At 41.6% G+C, this 25,229-nt stretch overlaps 1 protein-coding gene across 1 annotated transcript; it reads left to right on the top strand.

Annotated features, from left to right (window-relative positions):
- The first annotated feature begins 1,084 nt into the window (after positions 1–1,084).
- Positions 1,085–24,874, top strand: LOC124277609. Its single transcript, XM_046713334.1, has 4 exons — positions 1,085–1,236; positions 17,650–18,065; positions 23,065–23,259; positions 23,694–24,874. The coding sequence occupies exons 2-4, from the start codon at positions 17,733–17,735 to the stop codon at positions 24,042–24,044; spliced, it is 879 nt and encodes a 292-aa protein (XP_046569290.1). The 5' UTR covers positions 1,085–1,236; positions 17,650–17,732; the 3' UTR covers positions 24,045–24,874.
- The last annotated feature ends 355 nt before the right edge of the window (positions 24,875–25,229 follow it).

The following is a 25,229-nucleotide window of genomic DNA, read 5'->3' on the forward strand; positions in this document are numbered from 1 at the left end:
TATATAAGTAAGTATTCATACGAACCTACTGTAATGAATATTATGTTTCAGGTTAAAGTTATTTGAAACATATATAAACCGAAGCACATTAACGCTTCTTCGTTTATGGGAACATGGGAATTACAAATCCATTTCGAGACTGGACATAGGAGTGCGATGTGGACTATAAGAACTTGTCTTTGACTATGACATATTTTGCTGACTCCCACCAACCCAATTTTATGTAGCAATTTGCAACATGTAACATTTTCTTATGACTAACCTCATCAAATAACTTGTCCAGTAATAATTACCTGACACACGCACACATACACATACCCTCACACACTCCCCTTATGATAAATGGCTAATATTTATTCAGTATTGTGGTTCGGGGGCAATCTATTTATTTATCAAAAACATCGTTTGTTCAGAAGTTTGTTGAGTGATATATAAAATGCCCAGTTTAAACCAAGCTCAAGCAAAGAAAGTGTAATCCTAAATACAACATATATAACACATGTTAAGCTCAAGGTAACCCAGGCATATGTTCATCAGTCACCCATGTGTTATAACTTGCTGTGCAGTGCTACGACAACTATTATTGGGGGGTTTGATTTGCAGATCCGCTCTGATTGTTAACAGTTTTGTAAACACCATACCCGGGCTTGTGGGGTTCACAACAGTTATAAATGTTGACAAATATTGTTCAAATCAGCGTGACACTAAACTGATATCGGGAAGATAATTGTATGGATGTCCACTTCGTCACTGTAAGGAACAGAACGTTGCGCAGTGTATACTTACTCCTTCATCCACAATACGATGTTGACATCCATAAACTTGTCTTGCTTATGTGTTTCACTTCTAAATGCCATTCAAAGGCCTGATATCGCAACTTAGCTGTCGTTTGAACCATAAATGTCTTGGATCCAAATAGAATGATAATATTTATGTCTTGATCAGATATGTACATTATTGTACATATTTTCAATTTCACTTATGAAAATTTCGGTAGAACGTTAAGACAAAAATCAGATCATACGTCCATATATATCCACACGTAAGATGAACAGAGCAAGTGTGTCTTCCCGACCTACTGTGGCTTCAACAACATACACGCTCACGAGGCGCTGTAGGCGACTGGATCCGCCCTATTTACTCGCTACAACTACATACGGTGAACCATTCACTGGTTTGTTCAGTCGCCGGCTTATTCAGTTGTCAACCACCCGAAAGGCGGACGCTCTCGCCGAGGTGAGTTCAAAGAGAGTTATAATGTTCAGTCTCTGTCTGCCGGTATATGCAGCGGCAGTTTTGATGTGTAAATTATCATTTTGATTGTTTGGTGATATCATTAGCAATAATCTATTAACATTTTTGTATGATCATGATAAGCAGCGTTAAAAAATATGGAATGTGAACAAGCACGTAGTTATGAATGAATGGTCACATACTTGTCATTGTAACTCACAGCAAAGTCTTCCACGTTCGTTTGTGGGATAGTTTACTGTCGCTAACAATGCTAACAGGATACACATCACAAGATGTTCTTATAATATACTTTCGTGATGTCCGCCCACGTTTGTATTGTGGTGAAATAACTATTTATACAGACACTAACAAGGACATGAGAAACGCGAAACTGATTTTAATTACGACTTGAAGATGTTGATAAAAACTGTAGATTACACACAAGGGACATTACTGAAATACATATCCGAGCTGTCAATCCTTGATCTACACCTGTGTGTACCGAGCTTTGCCGTCGGACAATGGTGGAATTCATGCAATACGTGTAATTAGAGGTGCATTTCTTTATACGCGAGCATGTCAAGGGTATGCACATGCACTTGCTTGGCTCATGATAGGCTGTTTTGATGTGGGTATGTCGACCTTGCAGGGACAAGGGACCGACTGTGTGGTGCTCTGGGGGTGAGGTGAAAGTTTGAACTAGGGGTGGTAAGTTGGACTACATGCAGCACCAAAACTAGATACGTTTCGTATTAAGAGCCAGCATATTTGATTAATCGCGACTTAATTACAGTGATATGTCCTTGGAATATATGAAACGTTTTGTATTAAGATAATCAGCCGAAACATTTGATAATCGCGACTTAATTACAGCGCTATATCCTTGGAATGTATTAAACGTTTTGTATTAAGATAATCAGCCGAAACATTTGATTAATCGCGACTTAATTACATCGATATATCCTTGGAAATATCGTTGAATATTCCGTGGATGAGATTTAGGTAACGTTCTAGCAAACCTCAGCCTTTTTAACAACTTGATTGATTTAAAAGACATCCGACATGATCAGATATAGCCTTGTATGGGCCCGACTGGTAGAGGACTAAATATATTATAATACAGGTTTTAGAAAACACATTCCACCGCCTGCGTCAGGTACCAGGAACTAAATTACGAGCAAACATGTCCCCCTGTGCACATTTGTCACTTAGTACAATGAAATAATGCTTTTTCTGGGAGTCTCTGTGAACCGGAGCATTAGAGGCAGTGCTGTCTGTTTGACTGGGTGTCAGTGAAAGGCAATCCTCTCCACTTCCTTGTAGGTTCAGTTAGTCACACAAAGACAGACACACATAAATGTTTATTACGACATACTTAATCGTGGTCTCTTCCCTTTCACAGTTTACAGTGAGTGAGTGAGTTTTTTTTTACGCCGCTGTTAGTATATTCCAGCAACATTAAGGCGCGGGACACCAGAAATGGGCTTCACACAATGTACACATGTGGGGAATCGAACCCTGGTCCTCGAACACCTTAACCACTAGACTACCCCACGTCCCTCCCGAGTTTACATAGGAAGAAAGCGAGGATTTTTATATAACATTGGATTGCAGTTGTGTTGTATAAAAGCCATGGGAATCTCAGTTTAAAGGATGTAATGAATGACATATTTACCTATTTGCTTCATTATTAAAAATGTGTTGACAACAGGTTTAGAAGTTTTATATTGAAGGGTTTGACTGGTGGTATCGTATGGCATAGACCAGGTTTAAGAGTTAACTGGGTAAATGGTGTCAACATGGAATTTATCTATTATCTATGTTCTATCCTTCACTGTGACTTTCAGTGTTCAGTTTGTGTGTAGACAGAAGCAGGCGTATAGTGGTAACTTACATAGGTTGATGAAAGTATGGAAACATTAGTGTCCGTAGATGGCGGTTTCGTTTGTCAGATGTACAGCGTACAAGCCACAAAACAGCAACGTTGGCGGCGGAGGTGGATGGGCAAGCGTTCGACAACTTCCACGGCCTTGGTTTTGACTAAAATAGAATCATAAGCATGGGGTGTCCCTTATGTAGATGACTGCTTGAAATATGTCTTTGTTCTCTGAACCGTGCAATGTGTGAAGTCCATTTCTGGTGTACCCCGACGTGATATTGCTGGAATATTGCTAAAAGCGGCGTAAAACCATACTCACTCACTCTAAACCGTGCATGGGTACCCGGTAAGATGACTGTTAACATTCTAGGCAGCTTGGGAGGTATGCTCCCCAGGGAACTGAAAGAGAACCCGTGGGCACTTTGATCAGTTGATCGGAATAATAACGCAGTGCTAACCTTTATAGGTACATGAATACCCCACTCAGAAACAGCATATCGACGTGTGATAAACCCTTATTTTATCCCCTAAATACCGAGCACCGGACAGACTTACATGAAGCACCATCCTTTAACATCTGTTATGCTGGGATGGAAGATTTTACATACAAGCCAGATAGCATTCGGACGTTGGGCCAACGTTGTCAATGTTGGCAAAACCATTGCCAACGTTGGGCCGACGTCTGAATGCTATCTGGGAACTAACTGTAAATCCTTCCTCACATAACTCAACTTCCGGTTCACTGCATTGCTCTGGCGACAGTTTATGAATGAATTTGGTGTTCCGCTCAAGACTAACCTCGTGTTTTTTATATGTAATGGTTAAAAGAGTACAAAAAACAACCAAAAAAAACCCCGTTTATTCGTTCTAAATATATTAGTGATATACCTGTCGTATAAGTCTAACTCCTGGCAACAATTCAAGTGTCAGATTAGGTGATAAAACGACGTAATTTTTCAGATCAAAGATATTACTTCTACGGAGGAAATGAGGTTAGGTAACAATCCGTGTCAGATATGACCTGTAACTGTGAGGTGATTTAAGGGTGGTGCAACAGGGTTACGGAAGCGGTTGGTTCGAATCCAAACTCTACGTTGTTGTTAGGCAAGACTGGTCATACTGACCAGGTGACCGTCTGTTAAAACCGGAAAGGGCCATCATTCAGGACTTTTGAAACAAGGACAGACAACTTCGCAGTCTGCAGGTGCAATACCAAAGTACTATCATCAGTTTTAGCATTTTTCTCTCGAGTGAGTGAGTGAGTTTAGTTTTACTTTTAGCAATATTCCAGCAATATTACACCAGAAATGGGTTTGTGCCCATGCGATTTCTCTCTCGAAGTTTTAAAGAGTGTTTTGCAATGTGGTGCGATTCATGGTAGCAGGTTATACGGAGGAAGGTTCTAAGTTCCACCTTTGGAGCAGGATTCGGCCACCATATCAATATACATGTATCGACAGCACCTGATATAAGCACTATCTGATAGTGATCCATAAACACACTCTCATGATGAAGTCAGAATCAGACAGCGGACTAGGAAGTAGAACATCATACAATTAGTGAGGCGAGAGAATAAGGAAGAGTAGTCTTGTTGTACTGAGTGAGTCGGACTTTACGCAGCTGTTAGCAATATTCCAGCAATATCACCGCTGGGGACACCAGGAATGGGCTTCTCACATTGTGAATCGAACAGGGGTCTTCGGCGTGAACTGCGAACACTTTAACCACTAGGCTACCCCACCGCTCCCTGTGTTGATGTAACCAGAATCATAATGCTCAAATACTTGTATCATAATGCTCAAATACTTGTATCATAATGCTCAAATACTTGTATCATAATGCTCAAATATTTGTACCATAATGCTCAATGTATCAGCAGAATATCTGTAGACACCTGAAACCCAGTGCTCCTGTGTGGGTCAGCTGATGACAATGGCTGTGTTTGCACATTTGTCATTTAATCCTTCACAGTGAGAGGCACAGGGCAGCATGTTTGACCTGATTCAGATCAGTGTTTGACCAGCCGACGTGATTGTAAGGACTGTGTGTTGTGAGGGTGTATAGTGCAGTGTAAGGGTCTCTGAAGATACTTCAACCAGGGTAGATGTATAACATTAACAAATGTCCAGCAACACTTGAGCCGCTTGGTACATTACCACATACAAGATACGCGCGTCACGGGCGACATTGCCTGCAGTCATTGATGCAATTTGTCAGTTGCTGTTCCCGATGGGATCGCTTCGTGGCTTAGTGGGTAGAACGTCTGTCTGAGGAGCGCAAAGTGGGATTTTGATCCCCGGCCACGTCACTCCAAAGAAACTTAAAAATGGAACTTGTTGTTTCCTTGTAGCATTTTGCTTTATTTGGGTAACACACGGGCTGGTGGGATCGGAGTCAGTATAATGTGTCTGACCTAAGTTTATAACACCCACGCGCGCACGCACGCACGCACACAAACACACGTGTGCACATCACTGTACCCCTTTTCACTACATCTCATCTGTTTTCTATGAAGTCATCGATATTTCTAATTCACCACTCAAAATTTTTTCAGCTTTGTTAGTTTGTAATCAGTATTAAATGGTCTCTTGAGACTATGCGGTACAAAACCTCACCTCGCCTCAGAGGTTAATGATGTCTGTTGATCGTGACGTCACAGTAAGCGATGACATAACAATGGAAACATTGACATTGTGATACAACGTCATTACAGCGAAATAGCTGGAGATGTCGCTATATATTCCATGGAGGTGAGTTTGGGGGTGACTTTTAGGTAAGATTCGGTTTTAAGCTTTTATGGACTTATGTTGGTCTTATCTTTCAAAAGACACTCGGTGAGATTGTAAGTTGACAACCAATCATTAACGCCATGGACAGTAACCATACGGTCCAAGTATGTAACCTCTCAAGACCAACATTAGAGTGCAGGAAGTCTCTTGTAACCCAGGTGGACACCGGGTGTCAGAGAAAATATGTATAGTTCCCTTCCTGTCTTCATTACCTCGTTGTAACAGTAATCTATGCAAATTCCACCATTCTGTTGGTGCATGGATACTGGTGACATCGGACGAAAGGTGTGTTTGTTGTTGAACGCTGCCCTCAGCAATGTTCGGTCTCTAAATGATCGGATCTGGATAAAACACCGAACAATCCAGTGTGATTGATACACTGACATACGATCTAAGCCGTCGGGATATAATGACATGACGTCAGCCCGTCAGCGAGACTGACCACTGGCTTGACCACCCAATCCACAAAGTCCAACAATCAGCATCTGTAGTTTGAAATCATCTCTTGCCAGGAACCGGGGATGATGTCGTAAAAATGTCTTTGTATCACGTAGGAAGTTGGTAATGCGGAACTGACGGATATAATGCCCGTCTGTTATGGCTGTGTACAGCCATGCACCATTTGTAGGTGAATGGTCAGTGTGTAAAAAACTCATTAATGGAGTGGCATCATATCGACAAACCTAACGACACAACTAACAGTAAACTCGTTTCAGGTTGGTTTATCTGTTCAGTTCATGAAGCCGGCATCAATGGTATGACAGTCACGTGTGCCATATGTACAGCGGATAGGGTACAAATCAGGCGAGCTATGGCAATGTTGGTGGCGGGGAGCAGCTGGATGGGCAACCGCGTTCGCCAGCTTGGCCTCTGATAGTTTCTAGGGCTTTGGTCCCGCCTCAGTTAGAAGCACAAGATATATGAGGGTGTCTCCTTACGTAGAAGTCGAAAGATGCCTTTGATGTCTACGCCGCGCATGGGTACCCGATGACTGTTAACATTCTAGCGGTTCAGTAGGCGACTATATGGAGAAGGTAGTATAGGTAGTATACTTCCCAGGGAAATGAGAAGGAAATCATTTGGATCTTTGATCAGATGACCAGCGTGCTTTGGGATATAGAATGTTTGTATGATGAATATACCTGACATTTATTATTGCTGCTGAAGAGAAGTAGACAGTGTATAGGGTAAACTTTGAGGTAAAATCTAAATGCTGTTGGTGCTCTGACTGAATGGCAGCATGATGTCCGACGGAAACTGTCGGGATGAGGTGAACCCAGCAACGTGTTGTTGGAATTGTTGACATTGTTTAAGGATTTATTACGACATCTCGCGGCTTATAAAGCATACAAACCTGTTATCCAGTTGTTTTACTTAACCTCCCCGACCATCTCTAACCCCATCCCACAATACCCGACCCCACCCTTGTCGTCAACCCTGTCTTACATGACTCTTAAACGCCTCTCCCTGCCGAGGGCACAACCTCCACCACCACGCCCCGCACCCCACATCAATTCTCCCGCCCTGGAGCACCCCGCGTGCACACCCCACGTCCACCACCAACCCCCTTCCATTACTCTCCCAACCTCATACATTGAGTTCCATCTCCGAACAATCAGTTCCCAAAACAGACCCAAACATGAGGATTTAGGACCCATTGACATCCAATCTATCGCCACAAAGCGACTCCCCCAGATGTACCGAATACACTGTACTCTTACAAGCCGGGACTAGCTGATGTAGCGTGTACGGGCAGCCTCTGTGGTAAGGTCAGAAGTGTATATTATAGGTCTATGGTAAAGGTACAACGTGGAACAATTAACGCCCCCTCGGGATGAAGAGGACCCCGTTCGTGTCACGGTCTGTCTGCAATGTACAGGGGGGCTTGTTCTCTCATTTTTGCATCAGTTCTGCTGACTTATCAAGCACACAGCAGTGTCGGTGTGTTGTTGATATATTCCATAGATAGAAGAGACAAAGCCCTTTCCACATTCACAAGACCATCAATCCTGTCGTTGAAGAGGTACCCCAAGCTATATGACCGGCAAATAGTCGTTTTAGAATATGTAGCACCTGTAGTGACCTATATGACAAGAAAACCGGTTCTCGTGATGATGTTGACAATAGTCCGTATGATGTACAACCAGTTCAAGTCGGGTGACCATTGTAGAGTGTGTAGGAGAGATACTACAGAACCACAGAACCATAGGAAAGGCTTAATGTATTTATGAGGTGAGGAATTTTTGTAGGTTAGAAAATTTAATAAATCTTATGTGTATGTATTTTGACACTGATATGAGATCGCCACCTGTGTGATGGTGCGGTGTGCCTCGGTGTGGTTGTGTAATTATGGAAGGCGAGGTGATATGAGGTGAGAGGTGAGGTGCGGCTTATTGAGGTGTGAGGTGAGCTGAAGTGAGGTGAGGTGAGGTGAGAGGTGAGGTGCGGTGTATTGAGGTGAAGTGAGATGGGGTGAGAGGTGAGGTAAGGCGTATAAAGGTGAGGTGCGGCGTATTAAGGTGAGGTGAGAGATGAGGTGCTGCGTATTATGGTGAGGTGAGAGGTGAGGCGTATTGAGGTGAGGTGCCGCGTATTGAGGTGAGAGGTGAGATGCGGCGTATTAAAGTGAGGTGAGGTGTGGTGAAGAGAGGTGCCGTGTCGTGTCGTGTCGTGCCGTGTCGTGCGGTGCGGTGCCGTGAAATGATTTGACCGTCACGTTACAACTTTGTGCAGCCTTATGATCAGACACAGAGCATGTTGCCACCGACCCCGTGTTCACAGCAGGCACTTCACGATACCTGAAGAAACATGAATGATGCAGCTATTGAGATGTGAATATATACCACAGAACTATAGAACACAGTTGTCGATAAACCCCCACTGACAATAAAACTGGTATTGGATGTACAAACTACACAGTCCGTGAAGATCACAGACAACACTAGCTATCTGTCAGTCGCGTGTCTGTTTCAGTCTCTTAATGCCTACATCACTGTTCAGGTAGAACAACAACATAATACTATTGTAATCGGATCACTGCTGGGTCGGGGAAGGGGTGGGGAGTGTGTCTCTGAGGAGGGGGGGACATAGAAACTTAATCATGTTTGTTGATACCTGCAGTTTATAAACTGGTTGAATCTAGTGACCTTTAACTAAACACGCCAACCGCGTCATTCTTTCAACACTGGGATCAACAAGTGCTTCTATTAGGGGTATTTGTGAGTGAGTGAGGCTTTACGCTTTTTTCAACAATATTGAAAATCACGTCAATATCAGAAATGAACTTCACACATTGTACCCATGTTGGGAATCGAACTCGCAACATCGGTGTGAAGTGCGAAAGCTTTAACAACCGCACTACCGCACCCTCGTGCACGGCGTCCTTTTTGGAGAACTCCATCGTTGTAGACCCGTAAAGAACCGGGTTAGAACTGATCTTCAGTAACCCATGCTTGTCGTAAGAGGCGACTAACGGGATCGGGTGGTCAGGCTCGCTGGCTTGGCTGACACATGTCATCGGTTCCCATGTGTAGATCGATGCCCATGCTGTTCATCACTTCATTGTCTGGTCCAGACTCAATTATTACAGACCGCCGCCATATAGCTTGGATATTGCTGATTGCGGCGTTAAAACAACCTTACTGTAACCAACCGTTACAGTAACACTGGCAGGTGCTAGTAGCCACACATGCGGGCGGTATGTTCAGAGGCAAGCAAAGGTTGTATCTTTATTGTGGATAGGACGTAGTAGTAGCAGATACATTATAAGAAGTTTGCAAAGTTCGTTTCGGCATGTATGGTTCCATGTTTCTATATACCCAAAAAGGAAAAGAGCACTTGGTGACCAGCCCTACCTGTGGATAAGGTATATATCGTATATCTTGAGTTATCTATCCAACCGTCGAAAGACTCTATCACCAAGATCGGTGCTTCTCTTGTTCGCCACGGCCATTTGTTCCGCCGGAGACTCTGTTCTATGGTGGAATGTTTGCCGGATAGATAAACCTCAAACGGTGATAAAGAAACCTTGTTGGGAGTCAGTCAAACGTTCAGGGCACCTGATGACGCCGTGTAATAATAGTACGATAACACTTGTAAACTGAAGATGTTTGTTGCGAAATACGTGCAGCATATGTGCGCTACATCACTTAACTTCAGAAACTCAAAGGGTGATATTAGGTACACAGTGGGTTTATCATGCAGCGATGCATGTGCACTGAAGCGATTAATGCAGGTGGTGGTTTATGTGGATGAAGAGGAGTGTATTGCGGCTTCTTCCCGGGCAGTACCCATCACATCAAATCCAGCGTTCGTCATTGTAACTCTGTTTTGAATTCCGTTGACACGTATCTGGTAAATAATGCGATATAACAGATAGGGCAAGGCTTTTATGTTGTCTTCAGCGAACTGGATGTAACGTGATTTATTTGCATGGTCATAAAGTCTCACCGGGGACAGTTGTTAATGTGTTTATTCCTAGCGTTAGTAAAAAAGAGAATAAATAAATGTGATTTTTCGCCGCAGGCTGAAGGAATTTCAGTTTTATTATACAGAATGTAAAGGATTGAGTTAGACAATTATACAGGTATTTGCGAACAGCAAATGATAAGATGACGGGGGAAGGGAGGAACAGAACTGAAGAAAGATGTTTTCACGGACATATCAATGATGGACAAAAGCCGACCATTAGCCTGTGAGAGAAATTGATACCATATACTGTACATGTATACCATTTTCACAAAACATTCATCCAACAACGTGTGTCTATGTGTGTCCCCAAATGTGGTGCTGGTGAGGATGGCGTGAAACCACACACACACACACACACACACACACACACACACACACACACACACACACACTCACTCACTCACTCACTCACTCACTCACTCACTTACTCACTCACTCACTCACTCACTCTCACTTGTTTAACGATAAGTACCAGTGAAGATCCGGGTTAGAACTGGTCTTCAGTAACCCATGCTTGTCGCAAGAGGCGACTAACGGGATCGAGTGGTCAGACTCGCTGACTTGCTTGATACATGTCATCGCATCCCAAATGTGTAGTACGATGCTCATGCTGTTGATCACTGGATTGTCTGGTCCAGCATCACTTATTTACAGACCGCCGCTGTATAGCTTGAATTGTTTGTGCGGCGTAAAACAACAATCAATCAATCAATGTTTAACGATAAAGCGGTCCCGTTGCCACGAGGTTACCTCGAGTATAAATATAAATATTTCATTTCCGTTTACTGGCCACCCATTCAGTATATGAGCCTGGGATAGAGAGCGTTATACTGTTGGACCGTCGGACTGTAAAAAACGTTTTAATGGAAATCGACGTTTACGAAAAATTATTGAAAATAAAAGTGTAAGGGAAGCGTCCCCTCACCTCGCTCTCATGCAATACAGAGTTGATGATGACGTACTGCCACACCGGTGCATAAAATAAACAATAATTGTTATTTTATGACGCTTCAAAGTAATATAAATCAATGTTTTCCCTCCCCGAACCCAATATAACATTTATTTTCGCTTTTCTAGAATGGATTCCAGCATTAAGAAGTAAAAAACATCTGATCAATCAGCCACGTTTCAATCAATATTCCGCATCATCGCTAGCAGGGAAGCATTTATCAAATTCCCCATCCTAATAAAGATGAATGGTGGGACTTTGTCCGTGTAATTGATCATTTTTCTATGTTATCACCGGGTCGCTGATGAGAAATCTATGCTGTTGTGCGTTTCTATTTGCCTAAATCAAGTCCGGGTTAGGCTGGCTTGCCTCCAGCCCTTAGATCAATGTCTGGGAGGGGATCTGTGGCCTGGAGCAACCGAAATACTTTTATGTACCGTATACACCGTTTTCTTGCCTCTAACCCGAGATCAATGTCTGGGAGGGAATCCTGGCCAGGAGCAAAAGAAATACCGTTATGTACTGTATAAAGGTAGCCTTACACGGGTATAGTGTTTTCTTGCCTCTAGCCCGAGATCAATGTCTGGGATGGGGATGTGGCCAGGGGCAAAAGAAATACCGTTATGTACTGTATAAAGGTAGCCTTACACGGGTATAGTGTTTTCTTGCCTCTAACCCGAGATCAATGTCTGGGAAGGGGTTTGTGGCCAGGAGTTAAAGAAATACCGTTATGTACTGTATAAAGGTAGCCTTACACGGGTATACCGTTTTCTTGCCTCCAACCCGAGATCAATGTCTGGGAAGGGGTTTGTGGCCAGGAGCAAAAGAAATACCGTTATGTACTGTATAAAGAAATACCGTTATGTACTGTATAAAGAAATACTGTTATGTACTGTATAAAGGTAGCCTTACACGGGTATATCGTTTTCTTGCCTCCAACCCGAGATCAATGTCTAGGAGGGGGTTTGTGGCCAGGAGCTAAAGAAATACCGTTATGTACTGTATAAAGAAATACCGTTATGTACTGTATAAAGGTAGCCTTACACGGGTATATCGTTTTCTTGCCTCTAACCCGAGATCAATGTCTGGGAGGGTTTGTGGCCAGTATAAAGAGCCTTACAAAGAAATACCGTTATGTACTGTATAAAGGTAGCCTTACACGGGTATACCGTTTTCTTGCCTCTAACCCGAGACCAATGTCTGGGAGGGGGTTTGTGGCCAGGAGCAATAGAAATACCGTTATGTACTGTATAAAGGTAACCTTACACGGATATACCGTTTTCTTGCTTCCAGACCCGAGACCAATGTCTGGGAGGGGGTTTGTGGCCAGGAGCAATAGAAATACCGTTATGTACTGTAATAACGTAGCCTTACACGGATATACCGATTTCTTGCTTCCAGACCCGAGAACAATGTCTGGGAGGGGTTGTGGCCAGGGGCTAAAGAAATACCGTACTGTAGCGTACAAACGTTGCCTGACACATATCTGCCGTTTAATTCCATGGTCACGCCTCAAGCCTGTTCTGAATACTAGCCCGGGTTCGAATCCCCACATGGGCACAATGTGTGAAGCCCATTTCTGGTGTCCCCCGCCGTAATGTTGCTGGAATATTGCTAAAAGCGGCGTAAAACCAAACTCACTCTGAATACTAGTATGCTACATAACATGAAACGTCGAAACGTCGTAACACCCAACTGCAACTTCAGATCGCAACATGGTGCATCGTGCCGAAATATCGTCCATAACATCACCTCGCATCGCAATTCTGGAACATTGACCGCAACATCTTGAATCACATTGTAACATTATGAATCGTAACATCGTAACATCCGATTGCAGGACATTACAAATATCACTGAAACATCGTGCATCACATAGCGTGTCGCATCTCAAAATCGTGTATCGCAACATTACCATCGTCACATCGTAACGATGGGACATCGTAACAACGTGACATCGTAATTTCGCAGCATCGTAACAATGGGACATCGTAATATCGTACAAATGGGATATCGCAACAGACGTGACATCGTCACATCGCAGCATCGTAACAATAGGACATCGCAACAACCACCGTCACATCGTAATATTGCAGCATCGTTACAATGGGACAGGCCCATGAAGATCCGGGGTAGAATAGGTAGAATAGGTCTTCAGCAACCCATGCTTACCACAAAAGGCGACTATGCTTGTCGTAAGAGGCGACTAACGGGATCGGGTGGTCAGGCTCGCTGACTTGGTTGACACATGTCATCGGTTCCCAATTGCGCAGATCGATGTACATGATGTTGATCACTGGATTGTCTGGTCCAGACTCGATTATTTACAGACCGCCGCCATACAGCTGGAATATTGCTGAGTGCGGTGTAATACTAAACTCACTCACTCACTACAATGGGACATCTTTATATTATATATAGCATCGTAATATCGTCTTGCATTAATATATATGATGAAGCGTGTGTTCATCTTCGATAGACCAACAATCTTACCTTGTAAAGAACTTCTGTTGACAAGAAGGAATCTAATTTAGGAATCAAGGCTAATTATTCTATATATGCCAGGAACAACTAATATTTGAATACTACATCCTTATTCCGTTCCTTTGATCATGTAATCATCTAAAAAATACACCTGCATTAACTGAGATAGTCGTATTATTTTTTATCTTGGAATATATGTTCTGATCACACACCTCACCACATGCATCACGTGAGGCTGGATTCAAGACACGGCAGAACGATGAATGCAAACTGACGAATATATGGGACAAATATTTTTACGAAATGTGGCCAAACCCGTAATAGCATTTTGGTTTTTATCGAATAATGGGATAAGATTAACCTCAGCAGACGTAATACGGTATTTTCAACTACGAAATCGGCTGTCTAAATTAGGACACAGACAGTGCTTCTGTTAAGCTGGGAATGGTCAGCTTTAACCTGTCGGTGAAATCAGAGTTGCAGAGCTGAACCTGTGAGTAGATTATAACATAGTCATATGGTGATATTCATCTTAAAGCCTCTAACGAACATGATAGGTGCATAACCGAATATTGGGATATGTTGAGAGGCGTTGTATTGACCGGTCAGGTGGTACACGCCCCTCAGCTTCTAAGCACGATGGTACTGAAGAGTGACCTCATGTTGGAACAGTAACCTGTGTGGGTCTGCCTGTGGTGTGGTTGTGATGTGGTTGTGATGTGCCTGATAGTCGTTTAAGCTTCCTTGCTCTCATCGTTGACATAAAACCTTATGCAAACCCATTTTGATTATGGCAAAGAGCATTCTTATAGAGCATGAGTTTTGTTGTTTTGTTTTTTTAAAATCATTTGCCAAACGTTTTGTTCGTTTGGTTATCATTAATTTCATTCGTACAATGTTGTTATCACCTTTATACATGTATATCATCTCAACGACGATTCTTTCTGGGTCTTTTTCAATAATACTTTGTTACTGAATGGCGTCATCAGTCTATTATTGTTGCAAGACAATACAGTCTTTACAGTACTTTATGGATTCATTACATAATGACAATCCTTTATTGACACCCTAGTGATACTTTCATACTCCGTGAAATTGTAGCAATCCATTATTGCTGCAATACATCAAATACAATCCTCTACTGATGCATTTGTCCAAAACAACCTTGACAGCGTTATATTCGTTTAACTTCCTCATGAGGTTACAGATCGTATTAATTATTACAATTACATCCCCCTTGTCTCATTCCCGTATGAACTTGTTTGTAAAATACTGAATGTGTTGTTTATTCTCATATATAACGTGTATTCACAAGTGACGGGAAAACCCTTCTACAACGGACCGATGAATTGCAAATTTTATCATTGTACAAAATTGCCACATTACTATAAATAGTACACATGTTTATCATTTACTAATACCCAACAGCTCTCTTATATTTGAAAATTTTCCGGACTCCACCAAAAAAGTTCTTTAAAGAAACTATCATTAAAATTTTGACACAGTTCACTATTTGTTACGAGGGAGGAGTGCAGAGAAAGGGACAGCCAGGTGTGCGAGAAAGGATGGAGACGGCACAGCACAGGCTAATGAATCAATACCTTGGTGGGCACTTATGCACGTGCTTCTCAAACACCTGGCTGTCCCTTTCTCTGTCCAGAAAATTTTCAAATATAAGAAAGCTGTTGGGTATTAGTAAATGATAAACATGTGTACTATTTATATTTATGTGGCAATTTTGTACAATGATAACATTTGCAATTCATCAGTCCGTTTCTGACTCAAACGGACTGTATCTTTTGACTAGAGAATGTACAACGTACAGATAGTTTATGGCCCATGCCGAGATCTTAATCCAGAGTTCGGTAGCAGATGTCACAACGTAGTCTGTAAGTTTCAATAACCCATATTGATCATACCTAGTGTCACAATGTGTTATTTTCCATTCACCGTCTCCTTTGTACACACACTTCATAACTCCGTGAACCTGTGAATAGTTTTTGTACCCACAATTCAATACTCCATACATGTATGTGATACGACGGACTAAGTTAATTACCCACGTCCTCAGCACTGTGTGTGACCACAACATCGCCAGTGGTGGACTATCTGACACAATGGTTTTGTGTAACGTTTGTCAATATCACAGCTTGATTGACTGACACTAACAAAGGTATTTCCACAGGCCTTTTTAACGATCTGCACCAAGATGTGGTTTACACTTTTAGCCTGGGGTGTTTTATCAACACTTCAAACATTCAAGTGGTCTACTGTCTGAGGTCTTTTCACCCGTTATTCACCAGTATTTTATTTGTGAGTTCATTCAGTATGGCCATAGTGTTGGATTGTGTCGATGTGTCAGCGGAGTTCCTAGTATCGACACAACAAGCAGTCTAGGTGACCGTTATAATATATTGAGTTCAGTGTGTGTGGGTGTAAATGTAACGCTCATTCTTATTTGATATGGAAGCGATGATAGGTACGGATACACTGTTCATTTCAGAATCCTCTTAGTTCAGATCATAAGAAAAAATACAAATATCCTATTGACGTTCTGTCACGTGTACATACTTGACAATCCCTTTTTTCTGAAATAGAAACTGTGTATAAACCAAGGGCTTTGATGAGTTAAATTCAGGGCGTTTATGGAAAAGTCTTCATGCACCCGCTAAACTTCAGCCAATTCATTGCTACATCATAGATACCTGTTTATGATGTAATCACGTCAGTGAGTTGTGATCCGGCAGCTTTGGACAGTTTTGCACTTAGACCCGTGAAGATCCGGGTTAAAATTTTGTCGTAAGAGGCGACTAACGGGATTGGGTGGTCAGGCTCGCCGACTTGGCTGACACAAGTCATCGGTTCCCAGTTGTCTAGATTGATGGTTGTGCTGTTTATCACTGGATCGTCTGGTCCATACTCAGTTACTTACACACCGCTGCTATGAAGCTGGAATACTGCTGAGTGCGGCGTTAAACAACAAACCCACCTACCCAAATAGCTACAGATTAAAATGTTTTGATTGCATTATATTAACAAGAAGTCAAAACATACCCATGCCAATAACGGTTGTCACCCCCCTTCAATTGTAGTTATAGGCTGAGCACCAATCTACACAATCGTAACCCAATTGTGTAGATTAATGCTCATGCTGTTGATCACTGGATTGTTTGGTCCAGACTCGATAATTTACAGACTGTCGCCATGTGTGTGTGTGGGTGTGTGGGGTGGGGTGTGTTTGGTTACTGCTGAGGGAGTGTTAAGCTAAAACAAAGAAACAAAACAAGGTATTGCCGTTAAAAAGTGTCAGCCTTTATTTAATCTGCGGTGGGGGGAAAGTGTGAGGTGATGCAAGCTGGGAACATTTACCCACGAGCACGAGTGTGGCGCTGACAAACAAGAAAACATTAGCACTGCCAATCGGAGATTCGAACCAGGTTCTACGTACTGATGTTCCTGTGGGATACAACCTTCCGCAGCGAATTGAGACGCCTCAAAATGGCTGGGCTATAGACTAACTCTTAGTATCTGATTATATATAATTTTGATAGAATCAAACAAGTCCTTTGAAATTGAATGGAGCCCCAGTGAGAAGGGCGATTCAGATCATGAACCGTAGGAAATCTAGACTTGCTTATAACTTTAGCATTGCAGAGACGGTTTGGCGGATTGGAAGATAATGCGGCTCAGGGACTGAGACAGACGAAGCTGGGCTACTGTGTCCAAACATAGTCGAGACTGAGTCATCAAAAGGATTTGCTGACAAAATGACACTCTTTAATCCTTCAAACATTTTCTAGAACATCCGTGAATGTCGTTGTGACATTGTGTTCTGTTTGTTTCAGAACGCAATAAGTATGGATACGTGACTTACAGAATATAAGAGGTGAAGTTCGACAAGTTCAGTAACTCGCCCTATCTTGCCGCCATGTTGTCAACGTTTTTCAAAAGAAGGCGCCGGGCCTCCTCTTTGACTTTTCTTGGACTTGTAACCTTCATGTTCCTGTGTTTATGGAACTTTTCCACGATGGACAACCCTTCACAGACATACGTGCATAGATTCAGGTTATTCGGTGGAGCCGCGGAGGACGATCTGCCGTCTGACTTTTACAAACTACCGGCGGATGATCCTGCGCTGGTGAATATAGTCCATAGCAAGTTCCGGTCTCCGTCCACAATGGAATATAACCTGACTGAACCGGACAAGCGAGACTTCTCACGTGGACAAAGTGAAGTCATTGACCAGCTCCTCGGTTCAAAGGTAAAATAGTAAGCAACAAAGCGTTTAAACAAACCATTCAATTTTTGTGTGAAGACTTTATTATATTAATATTGTTTTACGTTTATGAAGTTATAAACGTGGATACAGGTACATACCTTTTTCAACCTTTATAGTTGCGTTTAAGGGGTTATAAACAGCAAACATTTATGTTCTAATCATTTGTTTGAATACTTTATTTCATTGGTTTTGTTTTCCTTTATATGAAGATTTAAACGTGCATACAGGTTTCAACTTTTAGCGGATATACAAACTTTGCACATCTGCTTTAACGTTTACAAATCCATAAACGCAACTAGCTACTGATGGTAAATCTTTTAAATAAATAACTCATGATCAGCAATGATAACTTGATACGCTGCTTATATATCAGTTACCAAATACAGGCTGTAGACTGCTGTAGGCATCATTCACAACACAACACAATCCCTCTCACATTCTACAACAAGGCAGGAACTGTAGTGGGCGTAAACTGCCATCTTTCGACCAAAGTTTTTGCTTAGTTTATCATCAAATTGGCAAGGAATGAGTTTCCATTTATTTGTGTGTTTGTTTACATAAATAACAAACATGTTTGTTCAAGAACAGATTGTAATTTTGCATGGTATTATTTTAGCTTGACAACACTCGATGTCAGATGAGAAGGTGTATACGTAAACCTATGGTATTTTGAAAAATCCTCCTTCATATTCACCTACCGCTGTTTGGTATGCAGCGATTATCCCCGAAAAGCAGCATTCTCAGTCGGGATTTTTATCAATTTGTAATGCGGGACAAAATATATACCCGGGAAGTATCTTGATTTATAGAAACTAGAACCATTTTAACAATTCTCCAGTAAAATATGAAAACCAAACAAATATGTTGGCATGGTTTGTTAGTTTGTTGTATTAATGCAGAGTCGGCAATAATTCAGTTATATGACGTCGGTCTGAGAATACTCGAATCTAACTTTTGACACTTTTACTGTTCTTTAAGGGCGATAACCTCACTAAAACAGGACTGAAAAGGCCACTGTGAATTTTGAGATGACGAATATGAATTTAAGATCTGAGAATCCCGTGCGACCGAGAGTTTCAAACTGAGGTTTAAAATGGAGCGTAAGCCCATGTTCGTATCCCCATGACATGGGACAATTACAAACTGCTTGGACATATTTTGTGACCCTCTGACATATAACTTCTTACACCAATGAAATGTCATGTTACCATAATAATAATCACATAAATGCCTCCGTAAAAACAGAGGACAGAAATTAGTTTGTGGCGTTGTCCCAAGAGCTCGACATTACACACAAAGTGTCATGTTAATGTAGTCCTGCAGTTGGGTGTTGGGAATGATGTCAAATTGTGTATAGTGACATAGCGGACGTAGAGACGGGCGGACAGAACCGCGTCATTCTGTCTAATCATGCCGATTTTAAGCTTAACTTAGTGTTTGTATTTTCAATGACATAACGGAAGGACGAATCTCCGACCTATAATGCAAAATCACATTGACAGTGCCAAAGTTAACTAAAATGTTTGTATTTTCAATGAAAACGGATGAAAGAATTTAAAAACCATAATTGTTCCACATCCAAATTCACAGTGTCAAGTAAAGAGTTTTCATCAATATCAAATAGTCTTGTCACAATTTTAAGTTCAAACATTATCTGATGTCCCCTGTGTACAATTAAGATATTGGCAATTCGCCTTTGGACTTTCGACCTAATCGCCCGTCACGTGTCCAGGTTAGTCTACACTATGCCCATGCTTGCATGTGTTCGTTTTCCCCCCAAAATGAAAAGGTCTGATTTGGTATTCGCAGTCAACCAAACTCACACGCTTCTTTAAAGACTACGTGATTCCGCTGAAATATTGTCTGCGGCATTGAATAGCACTTGCTCTTGCATTACGACGGTCGGTCGGGTTACAAATAGGGGTGGGTATTGCAGAGAATTTTCATATTGCGATATATTGCGATGCGAAAGCATGTATTGCGATATGTATTGCAATATATTGCATGAAGTATTTTTAAACAAAAAACTACTTATAATCGAGGTAATGCTTGAGTTATAGAGCAAATACACAGCAAAATCACTGTGCTTCATTAAGCTTTAATAACAACTTTTATTTATGATTAAACATAAAAATGTGAATAATATTTGGCACAAATGAAAAAAGGAAATATCCGAAGATTTCCGAGTGTTACGAAGTTTTCCGAATGCAAGTCAAAATACCGGTTTTCGATCAGCGTATCGCAATACGTATCGTTTTCATGTCTGAACCGGTAAATACCGGTAAACCGGTTATATTGCGCAGCCCTAGTTACAAAAACACAATTCTTTCTTTAAGAAATAATTTTTCAGGTAGATCTGTTTGTTAGATGTTAGTGTGAGGCAGTCTTGATTCATGATGTAAGAACGGGGAGGTGTTGTGGATTACGTATATAATAGCATATGTCACAAGTGATAAATCACCTCGTCTCAGGAAAAGATGTTGACAGCCTTAACTGCTTGTTTAATCTAGATCTGAATTTAATTTGCAAATTTTACACAGCATATTGTAGTCAAAACACGTTTTCAGTATAAACCTGTCGTATAAAAGACGTCCATTGGTTTTGTTTACTGAAAGCGTTTATTTTAATTGCCCCTTTATATACATTAAGATAATTATGCTCGATTTAAAAACATGAATTATTTGACAGCTTGAATGACGAGAAATTTATCACCCCAAACTGACCTCCACAGACATGGTTGAGATCAAGCGACGTCTCATGGAAATATTTATTACTCGCCCGTGGAAGATACTGCAGTGTAATATTTGTACGACAATATTACTATAAGGGTAATGCTATTTTTGAGGGCATTATCATTTGCAGAAGCCCAAGGTCTTCCATTCACTGCCCGACGAAGGAGGGCAGTTGAAAAAGACCGTTATTATTGCTAAAATACATGGAATTTGTGTTGAAAAGAAAAAGGAAACAATGAAGGAATTTGACTGTAAGTTTACCCTAATCAACTTTTGACGGGGTTGACTGCCCGAATGCAATTACGTCATCGAACAATTCAAGTGACGTCACAACAGAAAGTGACGATATTCGACCTTGGCCTCTGACATAGCCTGCAACATGTCAAACTATGTCAGTGTTCGGTTTTGGTCCATCAACAGCCTTAATAGTGCAATTGTTAAGGTTAGCACCAACAAGAAAGCTAATATTACCGCTATTTAAAGTGGCAATTCGGGTTGCTTTGACTTGTTTGACCCAGAATATCTGCCAGTCGAAAGCCAATTAATGTCGAATGAACCGTAAGCCCACGCACCCACTATCACGTCACTTGACAACGGAACTGATACTGGCCCGTCGTTAAGGTTGAGCGGTCCAACATCATTTGCAGCGGCCCGCAAATTTCTGATAATGGGAGGGCCGTTTCATGATAATTCCATGTGTTTTAGCTATAATCAGCTGTATTCTTTAGACCCGATAGCCGAGGCATTAGTTACATATACTGATTACAAATTGAAAAATTTGGAGGAATGATGGTTGAGACGCAGGTTAATGCGGTCTCTTATTACTGCTACTGCCAGATCAGAAATCTTGGCACCATCAGGCAACATCTTACAGAGGACACTTGCAGATCCTTGGTCTAGACTGAACTAAAGGAACGATCTACTGTGTGGACTACCATAGTCCCTCATAGATCGATACAGAGACTACAGAAAATTACGACTGGACTCGTTACTCTCTCTTAAAGAGACAGACAGACAGACAGAGTTAGCAATATTCTATCAACACCAGGGAACACCAGAAACTTAACCTCACACACAACACGCATTTGTTGAAAAGTTAACGGGTCTTCAGCTGCCACGTGTGAACGCTGTAACCCCAAGGTTACCCCACCACTCCTCAAGTCAGTAAGTTAACTGAGACCCCAGAGTGGAAACGTTCTAATAAGCCTGGGTGATGTCTGATTCAAGAACAATAATATTTACCTAGAACCCGAGGCGGGACTGGGAGAGTTAGTGAGTGAGTTGCGTTTAACGGCGCTTGAACACTATGCCAGTTAAATATCTGCTAATATTAGCGAAACTCCCGAAGCGATGCAAGTCCAAGACCCACAAACACGGGTTTGGCGCTGACAAACCAAGAAACATTACCGGGCTAACAGGGATTTGAACCACCAAGATCCCTGCTTATCACCTGGGGAAAAGGTTATTATTTTAGCGTGGGTATATTTAAATGCCGGAGAGGTTATGAACAATTATAATGAGGTTAATTTTCAACGAGGGAAGGGGGGGATTTTCAAATGGAAGGTTATCATTTATACACGTGGTTGTTATTCAAATACACTCATGACTTTAGACAAAGCCAACAATACCTTGTAACATAAATCCCCGAGATCCACCTGTGTCGCGGTCGTGCAGGTGTCATGTTAACTACACTTACACTCTGTCGCCACGACAGGAAGACATATGGGCGTTGTTCTCCCCACCTGAAAACATAAGACGTTCTGCATAAACAACACATTAATATTCTTGGGAGATACCGAGACCATGGTATATTACGTGGATGAAATAACCATTAAAGGATAACAAACATGATAAAAAAGCATGTTTTTCTTGTATAGTTCTGTAGAATAAATTTTGGATTCAAATTTTAGAGAAAATGACCTCACAGCTAAGAGAGGTATGAATTGATTTTTGAAGCAATGCAAATCGCAGAATCGCCACGGCCTATCGTAATGTTTCAACGTTTTGTTAAGAATGTTTTGTTTTTTATGCCATTCTGTTAATAGTGTCAGTAGTCAGACTGAAAAACACATCTGTTAATGATAGGGACCATGCCTTTGACAGAAGACCACAAACATATCACAAGCCGTTTGACAGAAATAATCACTCGGACCTGTACGATAGTGGCTATCGGTGTCCCACAATTTAAGAATGTTCTGAAAGTTAGCAGATGTATCCATCCATAACGTCTGTCTATCCTCTGTCTTCAGGAGAACGGCTTCTTCGTGGACTGCGGGGCGTTCGACGGCGAGACCAAGTCTGTGACTCTGATGTTCGAGAAGCTGCGGCAATGGCGGGGACTCCTAGTGGAGCCAAACAGAGACCAATACTTCAAGATTGTCAAGAAAAACAGGAATGCACATTCCATCAACGCGTGCGTGCGCACGGACATACAAAACTATGGTGTACGTGTTTCTTATTGAACCATAGTAAAACTGAGTTTGAAACACTGTCTAATGTCGGTAGTTTAGTGAGTGAGTTTAGTTTTACGCCGCTTTTAATAATATTCCAGCAATATCTCGGCGGGGGAAACCATGTGGGGAATCGAACCCGGTTCTTCGACGCGAGCGAACGCTTTAACCACTAGGCTACCCCACCGCCCCGGCAGTCTTAAAGAAGATCTACATTGAAAGCATAAACTGGGAGTTCATACAACAGTTCCTTTTCCCTAACCGTTGTCCGATAACTTGTGTGTGAATAAGTTGGGTTTATTTCTTATTTGAACATATTTCCTGTAATATCAAAGCGTGACAGTTTAATGTGTGAGGAAAGCCCGAAGTAACGCTGGTCTTAGTCATTTGTCACTTTATATTGAGAACAATTTGTTCTTTCCTTTCAGAGACCGGAAAAGAGTGAAGAACGCTATGGCTTTTTCGAGGGCAGACAACGCAACGATGTCAAGGCAGTTCCATGTTTTTGGCTAACGACGTTGCTCCTGGCAACTGGACAAAAGACCGTTGACCTCCTGAGCATTGACCTTAATGGCAAGGAGATGCCCTTGCTACAGACTATTGACTTTGACAGGATCAATATCAAATCAATCAGTTTAGAAATACCGATATCCTACGAGGGGAGGTCTATTTTACCCATATTGGACTATTTGAAATTAAAGGGGTTCTCCGCGATGCATCAGTTTACAGATCACGTTCATAAAACAAAAGACCTCGTTTTGAAAAAGACATCAGCTTGAAACAGGCCAAGATCGGGAAATGCTGTCTTGGTGATATTTCAAACGAGAATTGGAATTGTTGACTTCAGTGCTAATGGACATTCTAAACATATATTCAGCGGATCAGTTCACAAAGGAATACGATCGAGAGTGTGGCAAATACCGGGTCCAAACACTGTTTTGACATCTATCAATGGAGACATGACGTAAAGAATGGTAATGACGTCACAGTGCCGAGTCTTGGAGGTCATCGTGATGCGACATTCTTGTGCAAGGCCCATCACACGTGAAGCGAGAACCAGGACATGAAAGAAACAATTGAAATATGTAATCCTTGTGTGGAATCAATGATTATAATCAGGAGCCCTGATGTTATGATTTGCTGCATTGAAACCTTTACCTACAGTACAAGGACATTTCTGGGTATGGAATAACATGCACGATGGATCTCACAGAGATTTTTTTCATCTTACGGTTATTTCCAATGACAATCCAGAGCTGACGTAGTCAAAGCTTGGGTGTTGTAATGGTGTGTTACACTGGCGTACACGTACACATATATACATCTCAAATTACTCATTTTATGCAGTTTGCCATGTAAGGACAAAATATTGTGTCAGCATTTAGGCCACAAACAAACGTCACAGCCTAGGGAGTTTGTCTCATATATCCGTACATACCAGCAGAGAGGTACGACAAGCACGCCATCAAGTCATCGAGCTTTTCACATCAATGCACCAATGACTATAGTCTGTTTGCAGTGAAAACGTACCGGTGAATTGTAAATTACAAAATTGTAAATCGAATAAAGTGAAATTAAGATTGCGAATCCTCATAATTCTACCTTGCCAATTGAACATTTAAATCTTAGATTTTTATTCAACTTATGAAAAAAGTTGTTTAACAAACGACCATAGTTTCAAATCGCTTATATTGGTTTGTATTACTAGGGGGTAAGCGCAGTAGTTGGAACAGTGAAACAAATGCACGTGCGGTACGTGATGAGCTTTATCTTAGACCAACCCTACTTGATCTCGGTGTTTCATTTTATGTGCATACCCCCTTGTAATACAAACCAATAATACCGATTTGAAACTATGATCGTTTGTTAAACAACTTTCATCCCAAGTTGCATAAAATTCTGAGATTTAAATTTTCAAATGGCAAGGTAAAATTATGAGGATTCGCAATCTTAATTTCACTTTA

The sequence above is a fragment of the Haliotis rubra genome, unplaced genomic scaffold, assembly GCF_003918875.1.
Source record: "Haliotis rubra isolate DU_JTF1 unplaced genomic scaffold, ASM391887v1 Scf106, whole genome shotgun sequence".
NCBI classification, from domain to species: Eukaryota; Metazoa; Mollusca; class Gastropoda; order Lepetellida; family Haliotidae; genus Haliotis; species Haliotis rubra.